The sequence below is a fragment of the Periplaneta americana genome, chromosome 2, assembly GCF_040183065.1.
Source record: "Periplaneta americana isolate PAMFEO1 chromosome 2, P.americana_PAMFEO1_priV1, whole genome shotgun sequence".
Lineage (NCBI taxonomy): Eukaryota > Metazoa > Arthropoda > Insecta > Blattodea > Blattidae > Periplaneta > Periplaneta americana.
Window position 1 is genome coordinate 108571869 of NC_091118.1, and position 25855 is coordinate 108597723.

At 33.8% G+C, this 25855-nt stretch overlaps 1 protein-coding gene across 2 annotated transcripts in view; it reads right to left on the reverse strand.

The window, feature by feature from the left end:
- Window positions 1–242: 242 nt before the first annotated feature.
- The window catches only part of LOC138694482 (tudor domain-containing protein 1-like), a 186411-nt gene continuing 160798 nt past the window's right edge, over window positions 243–25855 (reverse strand). For both annotated transcript variants that reach the window (XM_069818245.1, XM_069818244.1), the window contains one exon: window positions 243–25010. In XM_069818245.1, the coding sequence (XP_069674346.1) occupies window positions 25006–25010 (5 nt within the window). In that variant the 3' untranslated portion in view covers window positions 243–25005. The remainder of the gene's footprint in view (window positions 25011–25855) is intronic.

Sequence of the window (25855 nt, forward strand, 5' to 3'; positions counted from 1 at the left end):
ACATTTGCAGACTATCTATGCTGACGTATTCCCCCTTGCTTAATTAACACGTAAAAATAAAGAGTAAATACTCCTTTTTAACTTGCTAAAAATCAAGAAATTTTCCTAGACTATTAAGTCAATTATTCCAACCAATTAAGCCTATTAAATCTCTCAAAGCAAGCCCTAATAGTGTTCCTACTAACTCGAAGCACGAAATTAAATTTTAGAACAACACTAAATGAATTGGGGTTACCAAACTCTTCAATGGAAACAGAAATGTTATTTTATCTTTATTCTGTTTTGTCACAAGATTAATATAAATATAATGCTGAATTTAGTAAACTTAATGTTAACAAAATGATAAATGTATTACATATGATTATACAGATATTATGAACTGTGACATATTAACTGTAATATAATGCTTAATATTTACCTGGCATTGCAACAGATCTAAACTCAATTATGAACACAAACCAACATTCAAATTGTATTATAGTCCTGAACGGGTCAAACAGCTTGCAATACATCTACATAATCTCTTCAAATTAAAAAATCACTAATAACATACAAATAAACATTTTTGACGACACATCCAGCGTCTTCTTGAAGTCAAATATTCTTGAAAGATTATATATTAATAATAACAGCATTTATCTAAAAATTATATACATACAACATGCATAGCAGTTTGTTCTTAATGTGTTTACTATTTGAAATATTTCACAATTAAATTATAAATGCTTTCAAAATATACTTAATTTTATGAATATGCTCTTCATTAATTTAGTAGAATAATCGAAGCTTAGAAATCAAAACACGAAACATTTATACTCTGTCTGTGTGCATGCTGTATATATTTAATTTCACAAATATGGTTAATCTTTCATAAGAAAAGTAAGAAGTATAACTTACAAAGTAACGTTTGATCTATTGTTACAAGTAAATTTAACATATTCTACAGGAGTTAATTAATCATCCAATTAAGAAAAATTGGTCATATTCCAATTTCTTGTCAACTTTTTCTAATAATAATAATCTATAATTCAACCATAAATAGCAATGTTTTATAACTGTATTCCCTATCGCAACACTTGATTTATGTAATCTATTATATTGCCCACTGTGTTAATCCAAGATTAATTTGTGATATACGAAACATTCACAGAAACTGTTAAAAGTTTCAGTTTTTCAGATCTTCGTTTGGAAATTACTGCCACAGTTTGTTTAGTTTAATAAGAAAAGGTTTTCTATAAAGGGTCAACATTCCAAAGATAGAAACCATTAATTCCACGCAGATAATCACAATATTACTTTTAATTCCATGTGGCTAATTACAATATAATTTTTAATTTCATGTATGCCATTTGTGATTCAAAAGAGCAGAAAACTTTCAAACCAAACAAATGACTGGAGAGAGTAGTTTTAGTTATGTAACAAGTCTAGACTTGCAATATTATAATATGTAAGTACAAAATTATTTCTCTTTCATACAGAATTACATATGACATACAATTAAAGAAACTGGCACAAGTGAAAGCTATGCTTTCTGTTCTGAAGTACTTCAGACAAGAACTACATTCTTAAGCTCTTCCAAACATATGCACATAGGTTAGATAGTGGGCCTAACAATTAGCATGGACGAAAGTAATGCCTTGTAGACAGATCTGATATGAGGCAAAAAGTGTGGTAGTAGACGTCTAATGTTCAGTATCTTGGATGATCTCAACCCTAAAAAATTTAACAAATATGAATCAGTTTATAAAATCTTTACGTACATGTTATATGCATTTATAAACTGATAAACAGGCACATTTCTAAGACATCATTATTATTATTATTATTATTACTATTACTATTATACCTCATTTTACTTATATTCGTCAACTATTTCTTAGAAAAGGCATTTGTACTATCCTTTCACAACTCAAATAATACAGATTTAACTTTAGTGTAATTTTAAAACTTGTTATATTCCATAAAATTCCGTTTTCATTGCTTTATAAAAAGAAAATGAGGTTTTATGTATACTACACAAAGCTCTTCAAAAATGTTGAAATCCTTCTTAATGTCTACTTCAGACATTATACAATGTAACAGGAGATCCAGAATAATGTACAGACAAAATTTATAATAATGAAGTATCTTCATCAAGAAAACGAACAGTAATTCTGGTCAGGAACTATCTACATACTTATTCCCTATTGCAATCTCCAGTCATGACAAACATGTGTTCTTTTGGACGAAAATACCCAAACTAGCTTCTAGGAGCAATAAAAAACCCACAGATGCAATAACAACACAATGTTGGAGGGAAGTTCATAGACAAAATAACCCACTCAGGTTATAGAAAGATATTTCTGTGGTGTAATTTACTCTTTTTTCCATCTTTTCAAAATAATCACTCAAGACATGGGTATTTTCAAAGGCATATTTGCTCGACAAGTCTATGTAACATTCTGCTATTCTAATCTTGTTAATATCTTCAACAACTATTTCGTTCATTCATTTTTCATTTGAATGTTTTTATTTATACCAAGGCCTTTATTCAAACCAGTATCAAGAACAAAAAGCATTATGTTACAATCTTCACACATCATGTCTATTGATCAGTGAAGTGGCAGACATGTAAATCAAGCATGAGTGAATGGAACCATTGTACCACCTAACAGATCAATTCACATTGGTTAAAAAAAAAAAAAATCAAACTGCAAGTCGGAAAAAATCGATCAACACTCTTATTAAAAAGCAGCAGTATCAACAGCAAGTTTTAGAATAAGAGACCATAACTTTCGATTCATTTATATGGATTCAATAATTTATCAAACAAGTCAAATGTAAAATTTACAGAACAGAATATGCCACATTAATCATGAGAGTTACAAATCTTCAAGTGACAAACCAAGGAATAATACCATTCAGATACAAAATCTTTCTAAAATTTCCCCCCCCCCCCTACATTAGAAATATTTTAAAACTTCTACTGGCAACTGGTGTACTGTCGGTGACTCAGGAGAAGACGAGAGCGGACTGAGGAGGAAGGGATGTGAACAGATAACGTATACAACATGTGCAATATTTGTACTGCAGTAAGCGGAAACATTAGGTCTCCTTCTGTTCAACGTAGCTTTAATTTCCATACGCATTGTTACTCATGTTTCCTGCACGAGTAATAACCTGGCTACTGGGATGCTTATGTGAGCGATGTTTATAATAATCAACAGCGATAGTCAAGAAGGTCACATTCTTTCCGCTCGTCTTCTCCTGAGTAACGGACAGTACATCTGGATCTGTAGCATAAGCTTCCATACCGAATTAAGAAAACTTTTTCTCGCATATATTCAACAAATTAATTTTATGATATAATACTAATTAAGTCTGTGTAAATATTAACTTCTTATGTAAGGTACTTGAAAAGATATAGCAGTAGCGATTGAAACCTGCATTACCGCCAAATATTGAAGAGCTAGACTGTTAATGACCTAAATGCTAAAACAGCACAATGAAAATCAACCAACCACTTGTAAAGATATCTACATCCTTTAGAACTGTTACTCTGTATACGATCCATGGAGTGTGAACACTCTCTTATTTAAACTGCGCAAAAACAGCTGTAGAGATATAAAAACCAGAGTCTTTACATCAGGATTATTCTGCTATGCTATAGCACATGCATAAACTATCTCAACAATCATATTTCAAACTCCACTTCTAGTGCACAATCACTTTATCAAAGAATGCGACTAATTTCACATGTGCCTCAGAAAATTGTCATGACTTTCAACATTTTCATAGAGAGATGTGATGAATGACAAAATACAGGTTCAAGAATTAACAAAAACAAAAAGTAATATGTCTCAATTGACAGATTGTACTGGCCTGCGTCAAAATCTTCCCAGAAAAAAAAAGTATTTTATAATATTGATCTAAATAAGGGAGTACTTCATAGATCTGGGGGCCTAAATTCAAATCTGACACCCATGTTTCTGTCATGCACTATTTTCAGAGAAGAGCCTTTTATAAATAGAAAATTGGGGATTTTTTTTTTTTTAATGAATTTGTACAATTTTATTCACTTTCTGATTACTTGAATCCCCAGTTTTATTATGAGAGATAACCAACAGACATGAGGACTCACTTTCACTTCCACAGTTTCTTTTCAAATACAGATATACATGAGATGCTGCATGAAAGCTGATGTTATATTTTGATAAGTTTTGCTACGTAATGTTTACAATGTGTCTTGCTCTTGCAAAAATCAATCCAACAGCTTCTGTGATGTATGTGGGGAAGTCACCTTTAAACTACAGAGCCAGGTTCTCACACCACTTGTACAGAAGGGCTGTAAGGTCAGTGATCAAGAGAAAGATTGGGTCCTAAAAATTTGCTGTAACATATGTTCGAGAATACTGAGTGCTGGTTGAAGAAGACTTGTCTTATGCTGTATCTGTGTACTAGCATCAAAGGCTTTACTGTGAAATAAAAAAAAATATTATCTTAACATAGCATTTGCGCTGAGATCCGTTCCTTATGATGACACTTTACTTGTACCTACAAGATGTCCCAAAAGTCTCCATACACAGGTAAAATGGCATTGTCACATCAAGACCGCATTGAGATAATCCTCCTGAGTGGATAAGGTAGCAGCAGACACGTGGCAGAGGAGTTAAACAGGAGACATGACCCAGAGAAGAGGATAACTCAGGATACTGTTGCTATACTAATAAACAAATTTAAGATCAGTGGTTGTGTTGACGACCTCCCTAGATTAGGATGCCCAAGGAGTGCTTCAGACGAGGGAACCTCGACAGCAATACTTGCATCATTTGTGAAGAGTCCACAGAAAAGCATATGGTACCTGTCTACGGAGTCTGGCATCAGTAAAAGCAGTATCCACCATATACTCACTAGCAAACAAATGTCACTCATTCAAACTCCAGATGCAGCAGAAATTGAATGAGGATGATTTCGACCATCATGTTGAGTTCTGTGAATGGGTACAACATGAAGAGTAGGTTGACTTTGAGTGCAATATTGTTCTTGGATGAGGTCAATTTTTACATCAACGGTAAGGTAAACAAACAGAATATGTGATATTGGAGTCTGACAAACCCTCTCTGGATAGATGACATCAAAATGCAAGAAGCTGGAAAGGTGATGGTGTGGTGTGGCTTGTGGTGAGACATACTGATTGGCCCTGTATTCTTTGAAGGTAATATAGATGGGAACATGTACCTGGGAATATTGAAGAACCAAGTAATGCCTCTGGTACTCAATTAAGATGGAGAATTGCCCGAGTACTTTCAACTGGATGGGGCGCTTGCCCCATTATGCGCTCCATGTGCATCGCTGGCTAAATGCTCTGTTTCCAGATCTCATACCCCTTGATTTTTACCTGTGGACATATTTGAAGTCCATTATCTACCTGGTGAAAACCAACAATATACCTCACCTGAAAGTTCACATCACTGAAGTCTGCAGCCAAGATGCCAGACATCTTTCGAGATGTTCAGCAAAACTGGCGCGAATGCTTTGATATGTGTTTGCAATTTAATGGCCAACATATTGAAAACGTTCTGTAAAGTTGTACTTTTTCCTGTGTATGGAGACTTTTGAGGCACCTGTAGAATAGAGCCAGAATTGAGTGATCTGGTTAGGGATTAGGCCTTCCAAAAGACTAAAGTTCATCTATTTTCTTCGTGTCTCAAGCAATGGAACATACTAGAAAAAGTTGTGGAAGTTTCACTTTTCTGACAAAGGAGTCCGAAATTGCAAACTTTTTCTCAAAAGATGGTGATTTGATATACAACTGTAACAAGCTTCCGAACTCTCTCATAAGAATGGAGACTTTTCATTGATCTTTCCAAGGTGAGCTTGAAAGCAAGTATGCAGTCCAGATGAAACATACCAAATCATTATGATTCTGCTTAAAAAAAAATACAATACTATTAGGAATATGAGTGTGAAAAAGTGTATGTGCAGACTTAAAAGAATTTCTTTATTGACTGTCAACAAGGATGTACGAAATACTGTTCTTATGCAAGTGTGTTTTTGTGTGTGTGTGTGTTGCTGTAACAGAAATGCAAAAGATCACCACTATATGGTGCAAAGATGCCCTGATCAAATTGAAACTAGCCTGGTGAAAAGAACACCACATCGAATATTAAAAATAACATATCTGCTTGTGAAAAACAACTTCAAGCAGAACGGCAGTCTGTTTATTTTGGTGCTGATTGTTAGCATTGGTTTTGTTACCATATCTCGTCATTCTAGTGATAGTGCTTACTTAGTCTGCTCTAAAGTAATTTTCTTGTACCTTACCTGTTTTTGTTTTTTCTTTGTGCAACTAAGCTATGGAGAAACGAGCAAGTTACATAGCTGGTTTTAAACTTAAAGTGATAAAATATGCAGAAGTACATGGTAATCCAGCTGCCGGTCGTGAATTTAATGTTCAATACTAGTGTGAACAGAAAGATGTGCTAGAAAGGACAAACAAGTCTCGAAAAGCATACAGGGTCCAAAAAGTGGTAAGTTTCCTGAACTGGAAAATTAATTTCTTCGCTATATAATCAAATTACGAAATGATAGCCTCAGTGTCTCATACGAGATGCTGCATTTTAAAGCTCATAAACTGGCGAGGAAGCAGGGCATCAACAATTCGAATCTCAAAGTGAGCCGGGGTTGGATCTGCAGATTCATGAAAAGGGATTGTCTCTGCAACAGCAAACATCTCTCTGTCAGAGGATGCCAAGAGACTTCAATGATAAGATAACAGATTTGCATCATCACATGATAACAATGTGGAAGAGAAACCAGTATTTGCTATCGCAGATTGGCAACACAGATCAGACCTCGATAAACTTCGACATGCTGCACATCACCACAAACAAAAAAGGGGAATCGAGCATGATTGGACATACAATTGGATGTCAAAAACAATGTTGCACTGTCATGTTCGCCATAACAGTAGACAAAAAAAAATTAGCATTCTATTTAATCTTTAAAAGAAAAAAATTATTACAGTTAATTTTCCCAAAGAATACATGTAGAGGTCCAAGAGAAGGGGTGAATGGCTGCATCTCTTGTCCAAGACTGGGTTCGTACAGTGTGGGAAGCATGATCCGAGCATTGCTTCGACTTCGACACTCAGCAATGTTAATTTGGGACAGTTTCCCTAGGCACTTGGTAAAGACACGAAGAAGTGTCTTGAAGAAATGAAAACGGATCTTGTCGCGATTCCTGGCAGACTCATACACTGTCTACAATCCCTGGATGTTTCTGTGAACAAGCCCTTTAAGAACAACATACGAAAATTGTACACTGATTGGATGGCGGCAGATGGACATGAGCTGACACTAGCAGGAAAAATAGAGAGACCATCAGTTGAACTCATGGGTGATTGGATTATACGGGTTTGGGTTATGGTGTCGATGGACGTCGTCGTGAAGAGTTTTTGAAAACAGGCATCACAAATGTGCTTGATGGGAGTCAAGATGACACAGTATGGGACTGACGACAATGAACATGATACATGCAAGGGTGAGAGTGGCTCGAAGGTTGACAGCAGTGACAATGAATAAGATGAGAATGGCAGTCATCACATTAGATCTGTTAGCTGTATGTAGATGTAATAAATAAGCATAACGTGTCTTAAATGCTTTTAAACAAAACCTTTCCCACACAAAAATCCCTGCATATAACATGCAATCGAATTTGTCTCCCCATATTTTCGGTTAAAAAAAAAGTGCTAGTTATATATGAGTAAATATTGTAATACATCCTTGAACATTTTACAGTTTTTCCTGGAACTACAGCTTCAAGATGATGAAGTATTTAACAGTGTTGTGTTCCAACAAGAAAAGGTTTTCTCACATTCTGTACTTGTTTATGAATAACTGAGTACCATCTTTCCAGCATGAAGTTGGGAGTTGCCAATGTTGTGGACTCCCTGTCCATTGGATTTCCATGACTTTTCTACATGGAGATTCATATCCAGATTTACGAAATTAAGGTAAATGATCCAGCTGATTTATTACCTTCCGCTCATTTAAGTAGAGGAATCATGGATGATAAATTAGATGATAATTTTGAGATGCCTCCAGGTCCTTCAAATGCAAAAAATCGTAAAAGGGCGCCAGTTAAAACTTGCAAGGATGACGAAATTGTACGTCTATTGAATACTTCAATGCCTGATTCGGACAGTGACAGTGATTTCAATCCAATGAAAGTGAAAGCAGGAGTGAGAGTGATAGTGAAAGTGAAACTGATTTTGATAATCTAATAATTCAAGTACTACCCCAGTTGTCACTCCAGTTCAAAATGTGGATATTTCGAACTCATTTTGGTCAGGTGGGCCACCTAATTTGAAAAATATAAACTTTAGTGGTGTTCGAACTTGCTGATGATGACCCAGTGAATTTTTGGAATGTATTTGCGTGTGTCGAGTTCTACAAGTTGCTAGTAACAGAAACCAATAATTATGCAGAAAAAGTTTTTATTTCTGGGTGTACTGAGCAATCTAGAATGACTTCATGGGTGCATGTCACAGTAGAAGAGATGAAAGTTTTTCTAGGTCTTTTGTTTCACATGGGTATGATCCAGATGCCATGTATCCAGGACTATTGGAAGAAAGATCCCTTGTTCAAAATGGACTGCTTTTCGTCTAAGATGAGTAGGAATCGTTTCCTTCTAATATTACGGTGCGTCCATTTTGCAACAAATCCAAAACCTGGTGAGCCTAATCCTCATGGGCGACTAGTGAAGATAAAATCTATGCTCGATCTCTTCAACAATACAATTGATAATGTATATTATCCAGGAACAAATCTCTCACTAGATGAATCTATGGTACTATGGAGAGGTCGTCTAATTTTTAGACAGTACATAAAGGGGAAAAGACACAAATACGGAATAAAATTGTACATGCTTACAGAAGACAATGGTATGGTATTACGAATTTTAGTATACACAGGGCAAATTGATAATTTGAGTGGCAAAGGACATGCCTCGAAAGTTGTACTAAAACTGAAGGATGGCAAGCTGAATGTGGATCATGCTCTATACATGGACAACTTTTACAATAGTTTGACCTAGCTTTACAGCTTCTCCAAGCTGACACGTGCTGTACAGGAACATTACATTCCAATCGCAAGAACAACCCAAATGAAGTGACAAAATCTAACTTGCAGAAGAGAGAACGTAGGTGTCAGTATGCTAATAGTGTAGCTGTAACGAAGTGGAAAGGCAAGAGGGACATCTTATTTATCTCGACTGAATCTGAAGACAGTATTGTTGAAACAGTAAATAAAAGAGGGCAAAATGTACAAAAGCCACATGCAATTGGAAAGTATAATAACAACATGTCAGGCGTTGATTGGCAAGATCAAATGCTTTCATATTATCCATGTGAAAGAAAAACAGTTCTGTGATATAAAAAAATTGGCGTCCACCTCTTCCAAATAATGTTACTGAACGCACATAATTTGCATTCTCGGTACACCACAAAGAGTAGGATTTCGTTATATTATTTTAGACTTTCAGAAACACTATATTTGCTCTCGTATGTATGCAACACTCAGCAGTTCAACAATCAAATGGGTATCACCAGCTATGGAACACCTGCCTACAAAACAACGCGCTAATGAGAAAGACAAAATTACGAGGAAACGCTGCAATGTGTGTTACGAGAATGGCACAAGAAAAGAATCAGCATTCTACTGTCCTGATTGCCTTGGTCAACCTGGATTCTATATGATCCCTGCTTCGGAATCTACCACAAATGAAGTAAGGCTGGCCTAATTTGTTTTTCCCTAACAATATTTCAATATACGGTCATGTAAAAAAACAAAAATAAATGTGACACGTCAAAAGGCACTGGTAATGGAATTATTAACGCAGTGCTGATGACACGTAAACGCGTCATCAAGATTTCAAACATTGTCTGTACTCGAAAATTGTATATGAGGCTAAAAATTATTCATAAACACTATTACATGATAAATAAACACAAAAAACTAATCGGCTCCTGGGGATAGATTTTGCAACAATACAGTCGGCAGCGAACATGTTAACATATAGGTATGTATAGAATTTCATAATAAATTGATTCGTTGGCTCTCAAATCAGATAGTTCTTTCAAGACCCTGGAAAGCTTTCAGAAATGTTTCCTACAACTTTTAGGCAATGTAAGGCGCATATAACTAGAAGAAATCTAGAAACTTTCTGGTTCATATAGAGTAATCCTAGACAACTCAACCTACTTGTGATGTCTTCTGAGTGCAGGTGTAACAGGTTGCAGTACAGTATGAGGAATTCAATGTACAAACTGTGAGTGTTCTGTTGTAAGCTTCAAAAGTAAACACATCTTTGTGATGACTTCTAACCAGTGCATGCCTAGTTTCTTGTCAATAAGGGAGAAACTTTTCCTTTTTGTGTTGTGTGGTGAAGGTGCAAAATGTTCAGTTTGTGGCAAGGAAATGCCATGTGTTAAAAAGTTTAATTTGCAATTATACTCTTCTTTGTGCTATTGCACATAAATATGACAAATATCAGGGAAATGAGAAAACTGTTAAGGAGACTGCTGATCATCAAATTAGTGAATCTTCTGCTCACTGGAGCTTCAAAATTGCTCTTTATACAGAAAAAAGCTAAAGCCATATGATGGGGATTTTTACTAAAGCTGTTATTGTGATTGCTGCAGAGGAAAAATGTCCAAATCTTCTAGAAGATTTTGAGAGTATAAGCTTGTCTTCAAACAATAATGAGAATTAAAAAATTCAGAAAATAATAATAAAGTTCATCTGATGTATTAATGGCCACATTTTCTTGAAATAGAAAAGAAAAGTTTATTTTAACTTCTAGAGATTAAAGATTTAATTTTAATTTTTTTGTTTTTGCAAAGTAAATATTGTTTCAATATTGCTGTGAACAATATTATGTACTGTATACTTATACAGTATATACATGCTTAGATTTACTGTAACAAAATTGTATCTCGGCTTATTTCTAAAAACAGCATTATTATAATTTATCATGACCTTGTCAAATCCCCTCAACCACCATCCATACAATGCTCTTAACTCGTTCATGCAGCATACAGTGAGAAGGAGTGCACGGTACTGTAACAAGACAGAGCATATTGTCATCTTTCCCTGATACAGATCATCAGGATGTAATATGTTGCCAAAATTGCATTTCTTACACTCACAGTTGAACTTTTTCCCCCCACAACCGATGGGACCACTATTGGATGAACATAGAGAAAGTCTCCACCAAGAGATATCCCTGATGAGGAAAAAGATATAGGAAAAATGGGACCAGAATATGTTGGCAGTCTGATGCTGGGTCCTCCAGTGAACTGTTCCAAAGAGAAAGAAGACAGCACAGTAAGTTTGTGTAAATTTTAAATATATATTAGAATGGATTAATTAATGTCAGATTTAACTTTCTGTAATGTAAATGAACATTTGGTGAAATACAAAAACAGCACTTTTTAATTAAACCCACAGATCTAGAAAACTGTGGGTGATAGAACAAAACTGGTGTACAATTCAGATTCAGCACAATAAAAAATCAGACATTTTGAAAGGAAGGTGAAGAAAATTACTTTTACAGATCAGTGTCACACTTCTGTTTGAAGTGTTAGGAAGACATTGTGTGTCTTGCCTTCAAAGCTAAATGTTATGATTTAATTCATATTGCAACAAGAATGGTGAAGTCAAAATTAAACTAATTTTTCTCCAAATGTATGCGGATCAAAATTAACAAGATCTCAGTTCTAGGGCTCTACTGGCTGTGTATTTTCTTATCCTATCTCTCATTTCAGACTCAAAATATGACGAGTTCAATGAAAGTAGGGATGAACTCACAATGAAAAGCTGATGTATAGTAGAAGTATTGTGATATAGCATTCATAGTCTTCAGGAAAGAAATAAATTACACACTTTATAGTATAAAGCCAAGTCTAACTGAAGTTGTTTGCTACATGGCAAACACGAAGCCTTAAGTTTTTTCATAGAGTTTCCTTCCCAACTTCCCTCCTACTACAGAAATATATCACGAGAAAAACAAATGTAAAATAAAACTTACTGTAATGTCCATAGACGCAAATACAGTACAAAATGTAACTAGAAGTGTAGTTATCTTTTACGAATGTAATTACAACAATATGTATACTAACACTATGAACAACAGTACAAAGAGGTGAAACTGGCAATAATCACGAAACTATAGCAACAAATTGTAAACTTTCTTTATATCTCTTATCGTTAAAGATATTCCTAGTTGTCTGGTCCTATCACTAAATATTCTAGTCTCCAACCATAAAATTCTCTTATATGTCTCAATATTCCATTGTTTTTAACGGCCAATTGATGTTCCTTTTTATTTATAGTTTACTTTTAAGGAACACTGAGGATAACTACACACTTAATATAATATCAACAACTTAACACGATATAAAACTTTACTCATATTTTATCAATATGACTAGGATGGACAATGCAAGAATTTCATATCAGATGTTAAATTATCAACTGAAAGGGTGACCATGAAGAGCTCTTCAAAGGCTTTTTGATACCTTCTGGCCTAGACTCATGACTGGATAATAATGACTGTTTTAAATTATTTAAATAAAATCACATCTTTTGATTATTGTTTGTCTTCTTCCTTATCATTTCCACTGGGATCTTATAACAACTTTAAAACTGAAGAAAGAATGAAGCACCTAGAGATATTCATAGAATGTAACTAAATTACATGAAATTCAATTTTGAAAACAAAACAGTTGACCATGCAAGGAAAAACTGTACTACTGAACGATGCTATGTCTAATTAATTCCAGCTATGAAATTTAAAGCCATTTATAAATATTAATAATAAAGAACAAAAAGTAGATTTTCTTTCAGATACCAGTACAAAGAAAAATGGGAAAAAATATTATAGATAACCAAAGAATGGATTGTGCTACAAACCAATGAGTCTGGGAATTGGAATGTTTGTTCTCACTGTCTAATTCTGCCTCCTGTCTTATTCACTTGAATCACAGAATTTGTAGTTTGATGTGACAGCAATATACAGGATTAATAATGGAATATCATATGCAAAGAAAAACTGTAGCGTGAATTTTTTTGTTTTGGGCATATGGCATTTATTAAATATGTGCCCAATGTTATGTTTTCATTAGTTTAAAAAGAGAAAGATCAACATTCCTTTCTTGGATAGAAAGTACAAAGCATTAGTTTATGATGGGGGGGATGGAAGAGGAAAGAATGAAAATAAAAAAGTTTTTAGCGAGTAATCTAGAGAAAGGAAGACAATGACAGCCACACTTCCCTGAATTGATAGAGAGTGTAGAGGAAGAAAGGAAAGAGAATAAACAAATGCAGAAACTTCCTACAATTACAATTATTTTTTTCTAGTCATTTTGTAACAATGTATTTATTTATGGCTTTTCATATCATACCAAACTGATACTAATAATGTAATCTCAAGAAATGAATGTATCAAGATGAAGTTTAATAAAGAAATTTCACTTTTTTTGCCATAACTACCAAAACTGAAACACTTTCACATGATCATACTTCTGAGTCTCTACAATGCATGTTGCAATTATAAAAAAAAAAAACAACGATAATGCAGAGTACTTCGCATTGTGAACATGGAAAACCAAAAGAAATAATGTGAAATAATTATTGTGACAACTTCAAGATATCAGCCAGTCTACTAGACGAACTGTAAGAGCAAAAGACTTTCTAGTCTGTTACAATAAGGTTAAAAAAAATTATAGGCTTTATAATTTTAACTGAAACAAAGTTCAGCAGTTGCATCAGTTTTCAGATTCCTTACAAGTAACTGGTTCGTATCTTGAGAAAGAAAAGAGAAGTAAAAGGAGGGGAAGAAGAAAAACTGCATGTATCTATAGCACTCGAAAATATTAACATCCATGATTAAATTAATTTATACAATATTCAAGCTAAATATTCATTTTCAGTTTCCAATTAAATTCCTTTGTAATACATAACTTATAAGCGACTATGAGGCTGTTAACACATTCTTTTTCAAAACATATTTTATACTTTTCAAGGATTAAAACAGAGAACTTATTCAAAACTGAAATGAAACAGGATATAAGACAAACTGCAATACAAAGCATCTATAAAACCACATAACCTACAACTCAATGAAAGTATTAATTTGTAATGTACACTACCTTTCATAAGTTTAAAATTTCATCACAATATAAAAAAGCTCTGAAATGAGTGTCTTTCAGAAAAAATCCCCAGCTCTATCTTTTTTGGTTCGGATTTGATTGGAAATTCTTAATTTTTAAATAATGCATAAAACAGCCTACTTTTAGAAGAAAAATTCCATTTTTCTCTAAAACTACTCTGATCAGACCAAAAAAAAATTTTGGCGTAATCTCAACTTTACTGTAAACATTCTGAGACAACAGTGTGAAAAATTTAGAAAAATTCACCAAATGGTTTAGCTTAACATTTCCCATTAAATCTATCACAAAAATTTCCAAAATCACGCCAAATCTTTACCACATAAATGTCATAAAAATGCAGGGGAAAAAAAATGCTTTTATGGTGACCAAAATTACTACTGAATATTTTTTCTACTTCTAATTTAGAAAAAGCCATTGTTAACAGAAAAGATGTTAACAATAACAAAATAAACTGGATGTACATTCGTGAAATAGAATTAGTAAGAAGTAAATCCCTCAACTTTTATTAGGAAAGGTTTTGACCACAACATCCAAGAAATTAACATAAAAGAAATGTGTGGGTAGAAGCTTTAAAAACCTTTTCGTTCAGATTTCCCTCTTCTGTGGCCTACAGGAAAATCTATATCAGCACAGCAAATGCATTGATGTATTTAATCCCATCAAATTTAAAAGGATTTCATAAATACTTTACTCATATTTGTAATGAAGTTGTTGATGAAGACGACATTGATGGTTTCAACGTCAGTTTTGTAAATGTGAAAATCATGACAATTTTTCTATTATTATTTCGCATCACTATATTATCCTAACATGCTCATATGTAGCGAAATATAAATAAATAGAGCATTCAAAGTATAAACCAATCATTACCGCTCACAGCTTAGCATTGTATTGAGATGAAAAGCAGTATGAGGGAATTCCTCATGCGCAACAACAAATTGCATGACTTTTTCCTTGCAACCACACATTTATTGTCGTGTGCTGAAAGTAGCAATTCTATCTGAATTTCATAGCTCACAATTTTATGCTGAAAATGTTGTGAGATATTCAATTCTGAAGACCTGAAGGAGATGAAAGCGGGAACACTCATCTTATGCTGAATGCACCTGTGACAGATGAGCAAACAAACTGCTCAGACGATGAATATCAAGTTCAAGAATAAACTGTTAAATTAACAGTTATTGAGACATGAGAAAACGCATCTCAAATTGCGGACTCTTTAGATATCCCTCATTAAGAAGCCTCTACTTCACTTCAGAAATTTCACAAAAATTACAAGGGCAATATTTTCAATTTAAAACCCTTTTAGAACAATTGTGACAAACTACAGTAGTCCACAGTGTGGATATATAAGCTCTAAGCATGTGCATCATGTATCAGTTTTAATGCAGCAGACACTATACAGTGAGAGTGAATATGAAAGTGCTCTTAGAATTTGTTAAATGGAAATGTCACTTACAGACATTCACTAGTGACAAAGTATACGAATTGATAACTATATAGTAATATTATTAAGTCTCTGGGGGAAAGAAAGAAGAAAGAACTATCTTGACAAGATAAACTTGATGGACACACTTTGTTCAGAAAACCTGTCATGTGATCAAATTCATAACTAGTACCGGTACATGGAAACTTTGAAGAAGATATTTGTGTTGTGATCAGGGCCATTGTAACCAAACTGTACTTAGTGAAAATGTAGGATCAGACACTTCAAGATTTCCTGAGAAAACTCTGAAGCAGAACGAGTATGATTTATTCCTACATCCCTTCAGCCAAGATTTGGCACCATCCAATTTACACTTATTTTAAAAATAACGCGACATCAAAGGAAGGTGATTTGGTTCCAGTAACAAAGTTAAGACTGCTATGAAGGATTAACCAAATGAATACACACCACCAGTTGAAAGGTAAGGATCTTGTTCCATTTCAATATCTCGGAGTTATGAACTCATGCTCTACCACACTTTGCAGTAGCCTATTATAAATTCCATGTAGAAGGTCTATCAAAAAAGAAACCGAATTTCCGAAATAGCTCGCCAGTGAATCGATACTTGCTTATCTGCTTCTAGTGGCATGTAGAGGGATTCTTCAGAAAAAAGATATTGTTTATTGTGTCATTCTAAGAATGTTTAGTTTTCAGTTGGCAAGCACTTAAGTGAAGTACTGTTTCATGTTGTGGCGATTTCGTTGTGAAAGAAAATGAAGATTCTAGAAGAACAAAGCACATGCATCAAATTTTATTTTTAATTGGGCAAGCCATTTACAGAAACTATGAAAATGTTGCAAGAAGTTTATAGAGAAGAATGTATGAGCCATATACAATGTTGATTGGTATCAGCAATTCAAAGCAGGTAAAACATCTATTGAAGATGAAACAGAACCGCAACCATCAACATTGAGTGATGACGTTCATGTTGAGAAAGTGCGTGCTGTGATACGAGGAAATCGTCGACTGACCATTTGTAAAGTTGCAAAAGGAGTAGAAATTAGCAAAAGTTCGTGTCTTACGATTTTGACTGAAAAATTGAACATGCATTGAGTGGTTGCTAAATTCAATCCATGGTTGCTTCCAGATGAACAAAAAGGACGTGTTGAAGTCCGCTAAGATCATCTAAATCAAGTGAGGATGTTAGTTTCCTGAGAAATGTCATAACAGGTGATGAGACTTGGGAGTACATTATGACGTTGAAACAAAAACAGTCATTGCAGTGGGTGGAAAAATCAGTGCTGTGACCGAAAAAAGCTCGACAAAGACACTCAAATGTCAAAGTGATGATGATCTTTGATTTCTATGGTGTTGTTCATTATGAGTATGTTTGTTCCAAGTGGTCAGTCAACAAAGAATTTTATGTGCAAGTAATGCAGCATTTAAGAGAGGCTGTGAGAAAGAAGAGACCTGAAACTTAGAAAATGGAACATGGATGATTCACCAGATTCACCACAATAATGCTCCTGCTCATTCAGCACTCCTTACAAGAGTATTTTTAGCCAAACAGAACCAACTGTTCTACAGCAACCACCCTATTCGCCTGATTTGGTACCAGCAGACTTCTTTTTATTTTCTAGGTTGAAAAGCATCTTGAAAGGACGCAGTTTCCAGTTCATAGAAGAGATAAAGGAAAATTCAATGCAGGACCTTTATGCCATTCCACAGAGTTCCAGAACGCATTCTAACAGTGCAAAAAGCATTGAGAACTATGTACTAACTGTGGAAGTAATTACTCTGCAGGTGATAAATCTGATTAAGCTGTACAAAAGGTAAATAACATTTCGGAAATGTTCGGTTTCTTTTTGGACAGACTTCACATGCTCAAGCAATTGGATTGGGAAGCCATCTGAGAGGGATGAGAATTGAAGAGAAAACACTTTTTCTTCAGAACATATTTTGAATATGACAGATTTTGAATGTCTGCTCTATGATAGAAACCCCAGGTGTAGGCTTGTGAGCTAGAAAAATCAGCATGAAAAGTAATCTATGATTGTATCCATTACACCTGAGGAAATGATAACTGATAACTGTTTAGTACAGTATCTTAAATCCAGGGCAGAGAATACAAAGGGCTGTAATGAAGATTTTGAAAAGTTTCAGAGCTGCTTCATTGACTCCATGATTTGATGTAAAAATATGTAAGCACACTGTGCTCGATAATACAGAAGAGTAGGTGATTATTCGAATCCACTTCTAGTTCTATTCTATTTCTTGATACAATTCTTCTTTTAAATAATGTGTAAAAGTGCTTATGATAAAACCGAAAAGTATATACAGTATGTGATTAACAGTATACAAAGTATTGAACTTTCATAAATGTTTATGGACATATTTTAAGGAAGAAATATTATTAGGTTGAACAGAGGTCTCTCATGGTGTCACAAATGCTGAGTTTTGTGCACCAAGTACAGAGAAACGAACAAAAAAACTGGCCTGATTACAGACTGCTCATTCTCGCCCGTGAATTTGTCACCTATTGTTGCGAAGCTGTTGCGACTATGTTTTGTACTGCATTGTCAGTACGAAATCCGTGAAGACTTGGTTCAGACTTGTGAAGTAAATATCTCAGCAAGATGTATTCTCTTCAAGTAAGAATTGCAATAGTGAAGGCATACGTGTCTACCAGTTTATTTATGGAAACTCGGGACATTTTTGCAAACGAGTTTCCTGATGTTTCCATACCAACAAAGAGCAGTATACAGGATTTGGTGAAAAAGTGGCGTACTACAGGGTCAGTTATAAACGCAAAACAGAATCAAGCCCAGTCCATTCGTATACCTGCTGTGATCGCGGATATTCGAGCATGAATGATCCAGAGTCCTAAGAAGTCAGCACGTAAATGTGAAGGTTTCACATAGGTCTTGCCAACGTGTTTTACACCATATAGGGATGAAGCCCTACAAAAAAGACATGTGTCCAAGAACTGAAGGAGGAAGACAAGACAAAATGTGTGAATTACTGCACATGGCTATGTCAAACAATTGAGAGTGGAATGTTGGATCTGCTGCTGTATTTCATGAGTGATGAAGCCTGGTTCCATCTGACAGGACATGTAATCTCCCAGAATACCAGATACTGGTCAACAAACAATCCCTATACGATTCATGAGAAACCTCTTCACGATAGAAAAATCAGAGTGTGGTGTGCTGTGTCAGCAAGTCGGATTGTGGGACCCATATTTTTTTAAACAACAGTAAACACTGATGTGTATATGCGAATCTTTTAGGAATTTTACACACAGTTGACTCCCCACGAATGTTTGTATGCTGTCTTTCAACAGGATGGGGCGATCTGTCACACTTCACACTAGTCAATCTCACGAATTCATGAAAGATTCACAGAAGAAAGCACTGTCAGCAAAGGATTATGGCTGCCGCGTTCGCCGGACCTTACCACTTGTGACTTTTATCTGTGGGGCAGTCTAAAGGGAAAAGTGTATGCAAATAATCCAAGGACATTAGAAAATGAAATTTTGAGAATTGATGCAGCACAGTTGCGCGAAGTGTATAATAACGTGTTAGGGTGCGCCCAAAAATGTATTGAAGCACAAGGAGGTCATTTTCAGCACCTAAATGTAAAAGACAAGATCGTTTCAGTAACTACAGACCTTTGCATTAGCTTATTTTTTATATCTTTCATTTGTTGTTTGTATATGCTCATGGCAGACAGTTTTTCATGCGCTACTTTGTATAAATTGATGATAAAATTGATGCATTTAGTTATTATGCTGCAATAAAAAGTGATGTGACAAATCACTTTCAAGATTTCATACTGTTTCATCTTTCTTAACACCCAAGTTATTATTACAAGTAATTACAAAGAAACTTTTCACTTATTATTTAAGTACAACTCTAAGATGTTAAAATATTTGCGTAATTTAATTTTGCTATCTTATTTCTGTAAGACTGATGTGCTCCATCCAGTGCCAAAAACTATGATCCATTGACAACAGGTTTCGATTTCACTATATATGAATCAAATCCCAGCAAGCAAGTGGTCAGCTCCCAGAAAGAATGAGTTACTAAATGTTAGGACAATCGTATGGAACATACTACTGTGATTTAAATGTTCCAGATCTGGATGCTCCACTGCTGACTGGATGAGGATTGTGAAGAAAATCTAGATAAATTATATACAAACATCATCCCCCAAAGAACCTTATAAACAACTCCTCAGTGCAAAATCGCAAAATGTTTTGAGAAGATGCATCAATGAGAGTTTTTGAATATCAAGTGAAAAATGTACGCAAAAGCAAAGCAACATATTTGTCTTAAACTTGTTACCATTAAAACCCGAAATCCAAACCCAGTTTACATAGTAAAAACTAGTTTTAGAAATGTAGATAGCTAGATAGATATATAGAATGCATGTTTTCGTAAGATCTAGAATCAATGACCAAACAAAAGCCTAAACAAACCAACCTAACCTGTCACTGAATTTAGATCTTACAAAAACTCGCTTTCTATCTATCTACATTTGCTTAAAGTAGTTTTTACTAGTTGAAATTGGTTGATGGATTTCGGTTTTTAACAGTAACATATATATTAAAAAACTTTTGGGGATATGTATGGGAAAAATAAGTTTTCACTTGATATATGAGATGTCAGATCTTACATTTTCTCTTTGCCAGTCAATGGCTGTTAAATTTCAAGTGACTTATCTTACAACATTGGCGTCAGCATATTGAAAAGCATTACAACTTTCCTGCAATCTCCTTCCCTCTCCACCACAAATGTGGCATTGCACAGAAGCAGAGATAAAATTTAAGATCTGTAAAGGGAACAGAGAATCCACAGACATAACCATCATCCCGGGCACTTTTCTATTGCAAAGACCGAAAATAATGCAACCAGAGTTGAACTTGTGTAATGAAGACCATCAATTGACTGTAAGAGAATTAAATTTGCCTTTTATGAAGTATACAGAAAATATCACTTGAAATTCTCCAAAATTTGTCCCAAGATTGCTGACAGATGAACAAAACTAATATTGTATGGAATGGGAAAGCACATGTTCATCACAGTGGGAGGAGAGTGTCAATCCATGTGGAGACAATCTTGTTGGTTTTCTCAGATTTGTTAGAGATTATTCATGACGAATATATTTCAATGAACAATAAACCAGCACTATAGAGTACTCGGAGTTTAGAAAATAACATTTGGTATACAGAAGTAAATCTACATATTTTAACTAAGCATTGCTTCAAATATAAATTATTTTACTTATAAACAAACTCACATATTAGATCATTTGTAATACCAATAACCAAATAAATGGGACAGATTTCTGTTATTTTATATACATTAGAAAACACGTAAATAACTTATTTAAGATATATTACAAAGAGGGGAGATATCTGCTATATGCCAATGGTATTTCTTAAACTCTGAACATTTTATAGGCTTTGGAGAGATTGAAGGACACTATGTCGAAAGTCCTAGATTCTACATCATGACAATGCAGATGAACAAAACTAATATTGTATGGAATGGGAAAGCACATGTTCATCACAGTGTTATTATTTTAAGCAATTTCTACTGAAATTCCACATTTCTATGCTCTCCAATCATCCAGCTGTCCTGATCTTACTCCAACAGATTGTAAAGTTTCCCAAATTTATACAGCCACCAAGATGAAAATGTTTATTTCCATGAGGAGTGGGAAATCAGAGAAATTTTGTTGGAATTGGTGTGTGTGAAAGGGGAGGGGGTGTGCAAGCGCTCAAGGGAACTATTTTGAAGAGGACATTCAATAGCATCATACTAGTACTACTGTCTTGTATTTGTAACAACATTTTCGGTGTATTTGTAACAATATTTTCGGAACTTTACAATCACAGTGGTAAGTTAAATTTTTCTCTTACAAAATGGTTTAAAAATTGTTGGAATTATATTGCAAAAAACTGTGGTGGATTCACTACCAAACAATTGGGCACTGAAACATATTACAAATGTTCCACATCTGAACGTCATTTTTTTTCACTTAATTATGTTACAGATTGCAACTTACTGATTGGTTTGGCATTTCATTAATTTATCCCACAAGAGTTATCCACAATTAAGACAGGTGTTAAGGTGTGTTCTAAAATGTAATTTTCTCTGAAGAAAAACTTTCATCCATCATTTAAAAATAAATTAAAAAAAAATTAATTAATTTTTCTTATACTTTAATTTCACATAAATTTGACATACAAATTTCCGTAATAATTAAAATTACAAAAATATACAACGAAGCAAAATTATTAACTAAATTGTACATACAATCACAGGTGCTGCCTGTCATACCTACCTTGAAAATATGTGTTTAATGTTTGGACCATATTAAATATTCACTCAACTGAAATGGAAGTCTATTCTTCTTACACATTCACACTGAGATGCTGGTAACCACAATGCCCTATGTTGAATTTCTTTCTAGGATATTCTCTATTACATAACTTTCGAACCCAAAGAAAATCTTACCAAGTGACAGTGGTAATAATCATTAAACATATTACACAAACAAATATAAATTGTTAGCAACTGGAAGCTGACTACTTAAACAGAAAACCTTGAAGTCAATGGCAATAAACATAACAATGACAGTAACTTTCAATTACAGAATTAGAACTAAAAAATGGATTCATATTCTCTACAAAATTCAGTCTACTTAAATATAAAACAATGATAAGACTCAAAGCATCCAAGAAATCGTCAGATTGATAAATTCTCTAATGATAAAATACTTTTTCGTACAATCCACAGAATAGTGCTTCATTATTGACAGTGTCTATTCAAACAGGCTCACTTTCTGTGGTAAATAATTTCTAATCAAGTACTGAAACAAATATTAAACTGAAAACTATGTTCAATGTTTCACTCTCAAAAACAATTTTTTTTAATCTGTCAACAAGAAGTTTAAATGATGAGTGAAATTAATACGAACATACATTACAGAGAAATGCACAAAAAAAAAGTGTAATGCACCATTGATTACACTTTTTTTTATCAACAGTGGTAATATAATTTGCTTACAAATAGATATTTTTAATATGATTTCACTTATTTTAATAGCTGAAGTTATCAAATGTCAAGAAGACAATCGAATCTTCCAAAGCCCATCTTATAAAACTTGTTTCTGTATTTGTACTTGTCTTTATACTGGCTCAATATTTTACTAGTGGTAATTCTGAAACAATACAGAATTACTCTAATAGTGCAATGTTTCTCTATCCACTTTCAACTGTATGTCACTCTAATACAGTTAATCTGTTTCAGTAAACCAACATTATCCGAAATTCAAACTCCAAAACATGATTCAGATGTATGGTACTGTAAATCCAACAATATTAACATTTTTACAGAACATTCACAGAATGCACCTATTTCACCTACCAATAAGTCAAGAACACACAGAGAAAATTTATATCCCCAAGAATTACAATTACAAATTGCATTATTAGATAATTTAGTACTATTACATACCTACATTCAGACCTAATGCTGGGAAGACTTTTTCTCTTCTCTCTTTGTAAATGTTACTTCATAGGTCTACTTCACGAGAGTACATTACATGTTCAGGAGAGTACAAGTTAAGTGTGAAACAAGTTGCGTTAATTGTCCATAAAACTAAGTTTCTTGTAGTAATACATTATGTTAATGTTCTTTAAAAATATGTAAAACTAAATTTTATAATACATTAACTTTATAACTTGTAATTTTGTGGAGTGTATCCAGCAATAGGAAATCTTTATTTTGGCTCTCCTTTTATCTGTGTTGAGGTATCCATTTTTCTATCAAAGCGCTGTAATGCTTGTCTGAATGAAATGCATCTACTTCATACAGCCTGCAGAAGAATGACTTCAAGTGGTCTAGAAGACAGAACATCCAAAAAAAGAGACTAGGACCTCCACACTCCTATGTAACTGCCAGATTATGAATGGATAGCTTCTACGAAGTCTTCTTGATTACAATTCTAATTAGACCTGTTATATCTATATTTGAATTATTAATAATAATAATAATAATAATAATAATAATAATAATAATAATAATGGTATTGATACAAAAATTTGATGATCTTCAGTGTTAATTGAATAATAACTGTAATTTAATCACAAAGGTCGAAAACCAACTTGCATAAATAATTAACATTACTGAATTTTCAACTGACATTATTATACATAGTCCTAATGCATGTAAAAAAAATGGAAACAAAACTCGAATTTGTTTACTGAACAGATTGCACATAGGCAATGTAAACCTTATATGTCAAAGAATGATTTCAGATATTAGGTACTGTATGCTATAAAAATCTGATACTTTTGTTAGTGAGAAAATTTTATGAAAATCTCTTAATGGAAGATCATGATATTTATCACCAATAGAAAATGCAACCTACTGAACTGTGTTGACGTAACTAAAATTTGGAGAGGAAAAGAGAAAAGGAAAAAAAAAAAAAAAAAAAAAAAAAAAGAGAGAGAAAGAGGGGGAGTCTATTGCTGCATTTTTAACATTATCAGGAAGTTTATTATTTTAATGAAATGATTTAAAATATGAATTCAAGTAATTACCTTGCTTTATTTAATGTAAACCAATGGTCGTCAGCACTCGCTGAAATGTGCAATGGGTCGCGGTGCCGTCCTGTGTGCACTGTTGTGTAACAGGGAGAGATAGCATACCCACTAGCAGCTACGAGAGCACTATAGTGCACAGAGTTTTCTGCTGGTAAGAGAGGCTAGCCTCAGCTCTGTGCTGACGACCCCTGACGTATACCATAAAAATGTATTGAAAAAATGTTTTAAATGTCAGTATTAATACCATTATCCAGTATTAAGACTTATGACCAATATTGCAAACCCCACTACTGCAAAGCAAAGTTGGTTACAAGTTTGCCTGCTAAAATCTCTCATAATAGGAGGGATATTGCAGAAAACAGTAACTTCTGCACTTGTATCAGTAAGTACAGATATACTAGTTAACATATATTTAAAACAGCTACAACTACTGGCTTAACTGACCACCCAATGTAATGATAATTTTAAAACAGTAAATTAATAAATGGAATGTATGCAAGGGAGTGACCTTGATATGTCTTGTGCCATATTAATGCTTTATTTTCCGCAATCTTATTCTCAACTACAGTACATGGTATGTCAGTCTAGCAGAGGTCTGAATAATATAGAGAACATTTGAGCCAGTAACAAACAAGAATAAATGTAATATTTTGTCACCATTTATGAAATAACATACAGATTGATGACAAAGCTGATTGGTAGGCATGACCATTTCACTTCTTTGGTCATCATTTCTTTAGCTTCCATTCTTTAACCTGTAAAATAAATTTAACAAGGTTAGGTTTTCATTGAGCTTTGAGTTTTAATTGTGTACTGCTACATTATAGTGAAAGAACTGTTTTAAAGGGAAGGGGAGGGAGACAATCAGGTTAATGCAAATAAACATTAATAAATTACCAATTTCATTATTGTATAATATGAAGTGTACTGTTACAGATAATCGATTTCGAAATTATGATGAAAATACACATGCAGAGCTTTCCTGCTACTGAAAACGTACATGGAATAGATTTTTTATATTCAAGTCAATATATCTGGTAAGTACACATATGAAATCGAATTTTAACTTTAATCTGTAGGGGAGGAGAGGGAACATTAACTACGATTTTAGGCAAAAATTGACGATTTACTCAGAATTAGCGCTACCAATTATATTAATTTATTCATGCCTTACACATAATGCTACAAAAGAAAAAGAAGTTGTACAACAAAAAATTTGTAATTTAAAATAATTATTTATTAAATGTTAAGTAGGCAAACTGTAAACCATTTTTAACTAATGTTTTATATTCTCCTTTCCTCTATTTCATAAAATAGGTGAGTAAATAGTGTGCTATCCAAGTTAATTTCAAAATCTTAATAGATATACATACGAGGGCAATCCCAGAAGTAATGCACACTGCACATGCACTCCCACCTCCATGGATATGCATGGTTGTTATTTATTGCATTAATAGTGAGAGTTATTCCGAATGATTCTGTGCAAGTTGAATTAAATTGCTTAAAAACTTTGTGTATGACTAATTGAAATGGATGACTGAAATCTGTCAGGTCACGTCACTGTCTGAGATCAAAGATCACTCATTGAAATAGAAACTTA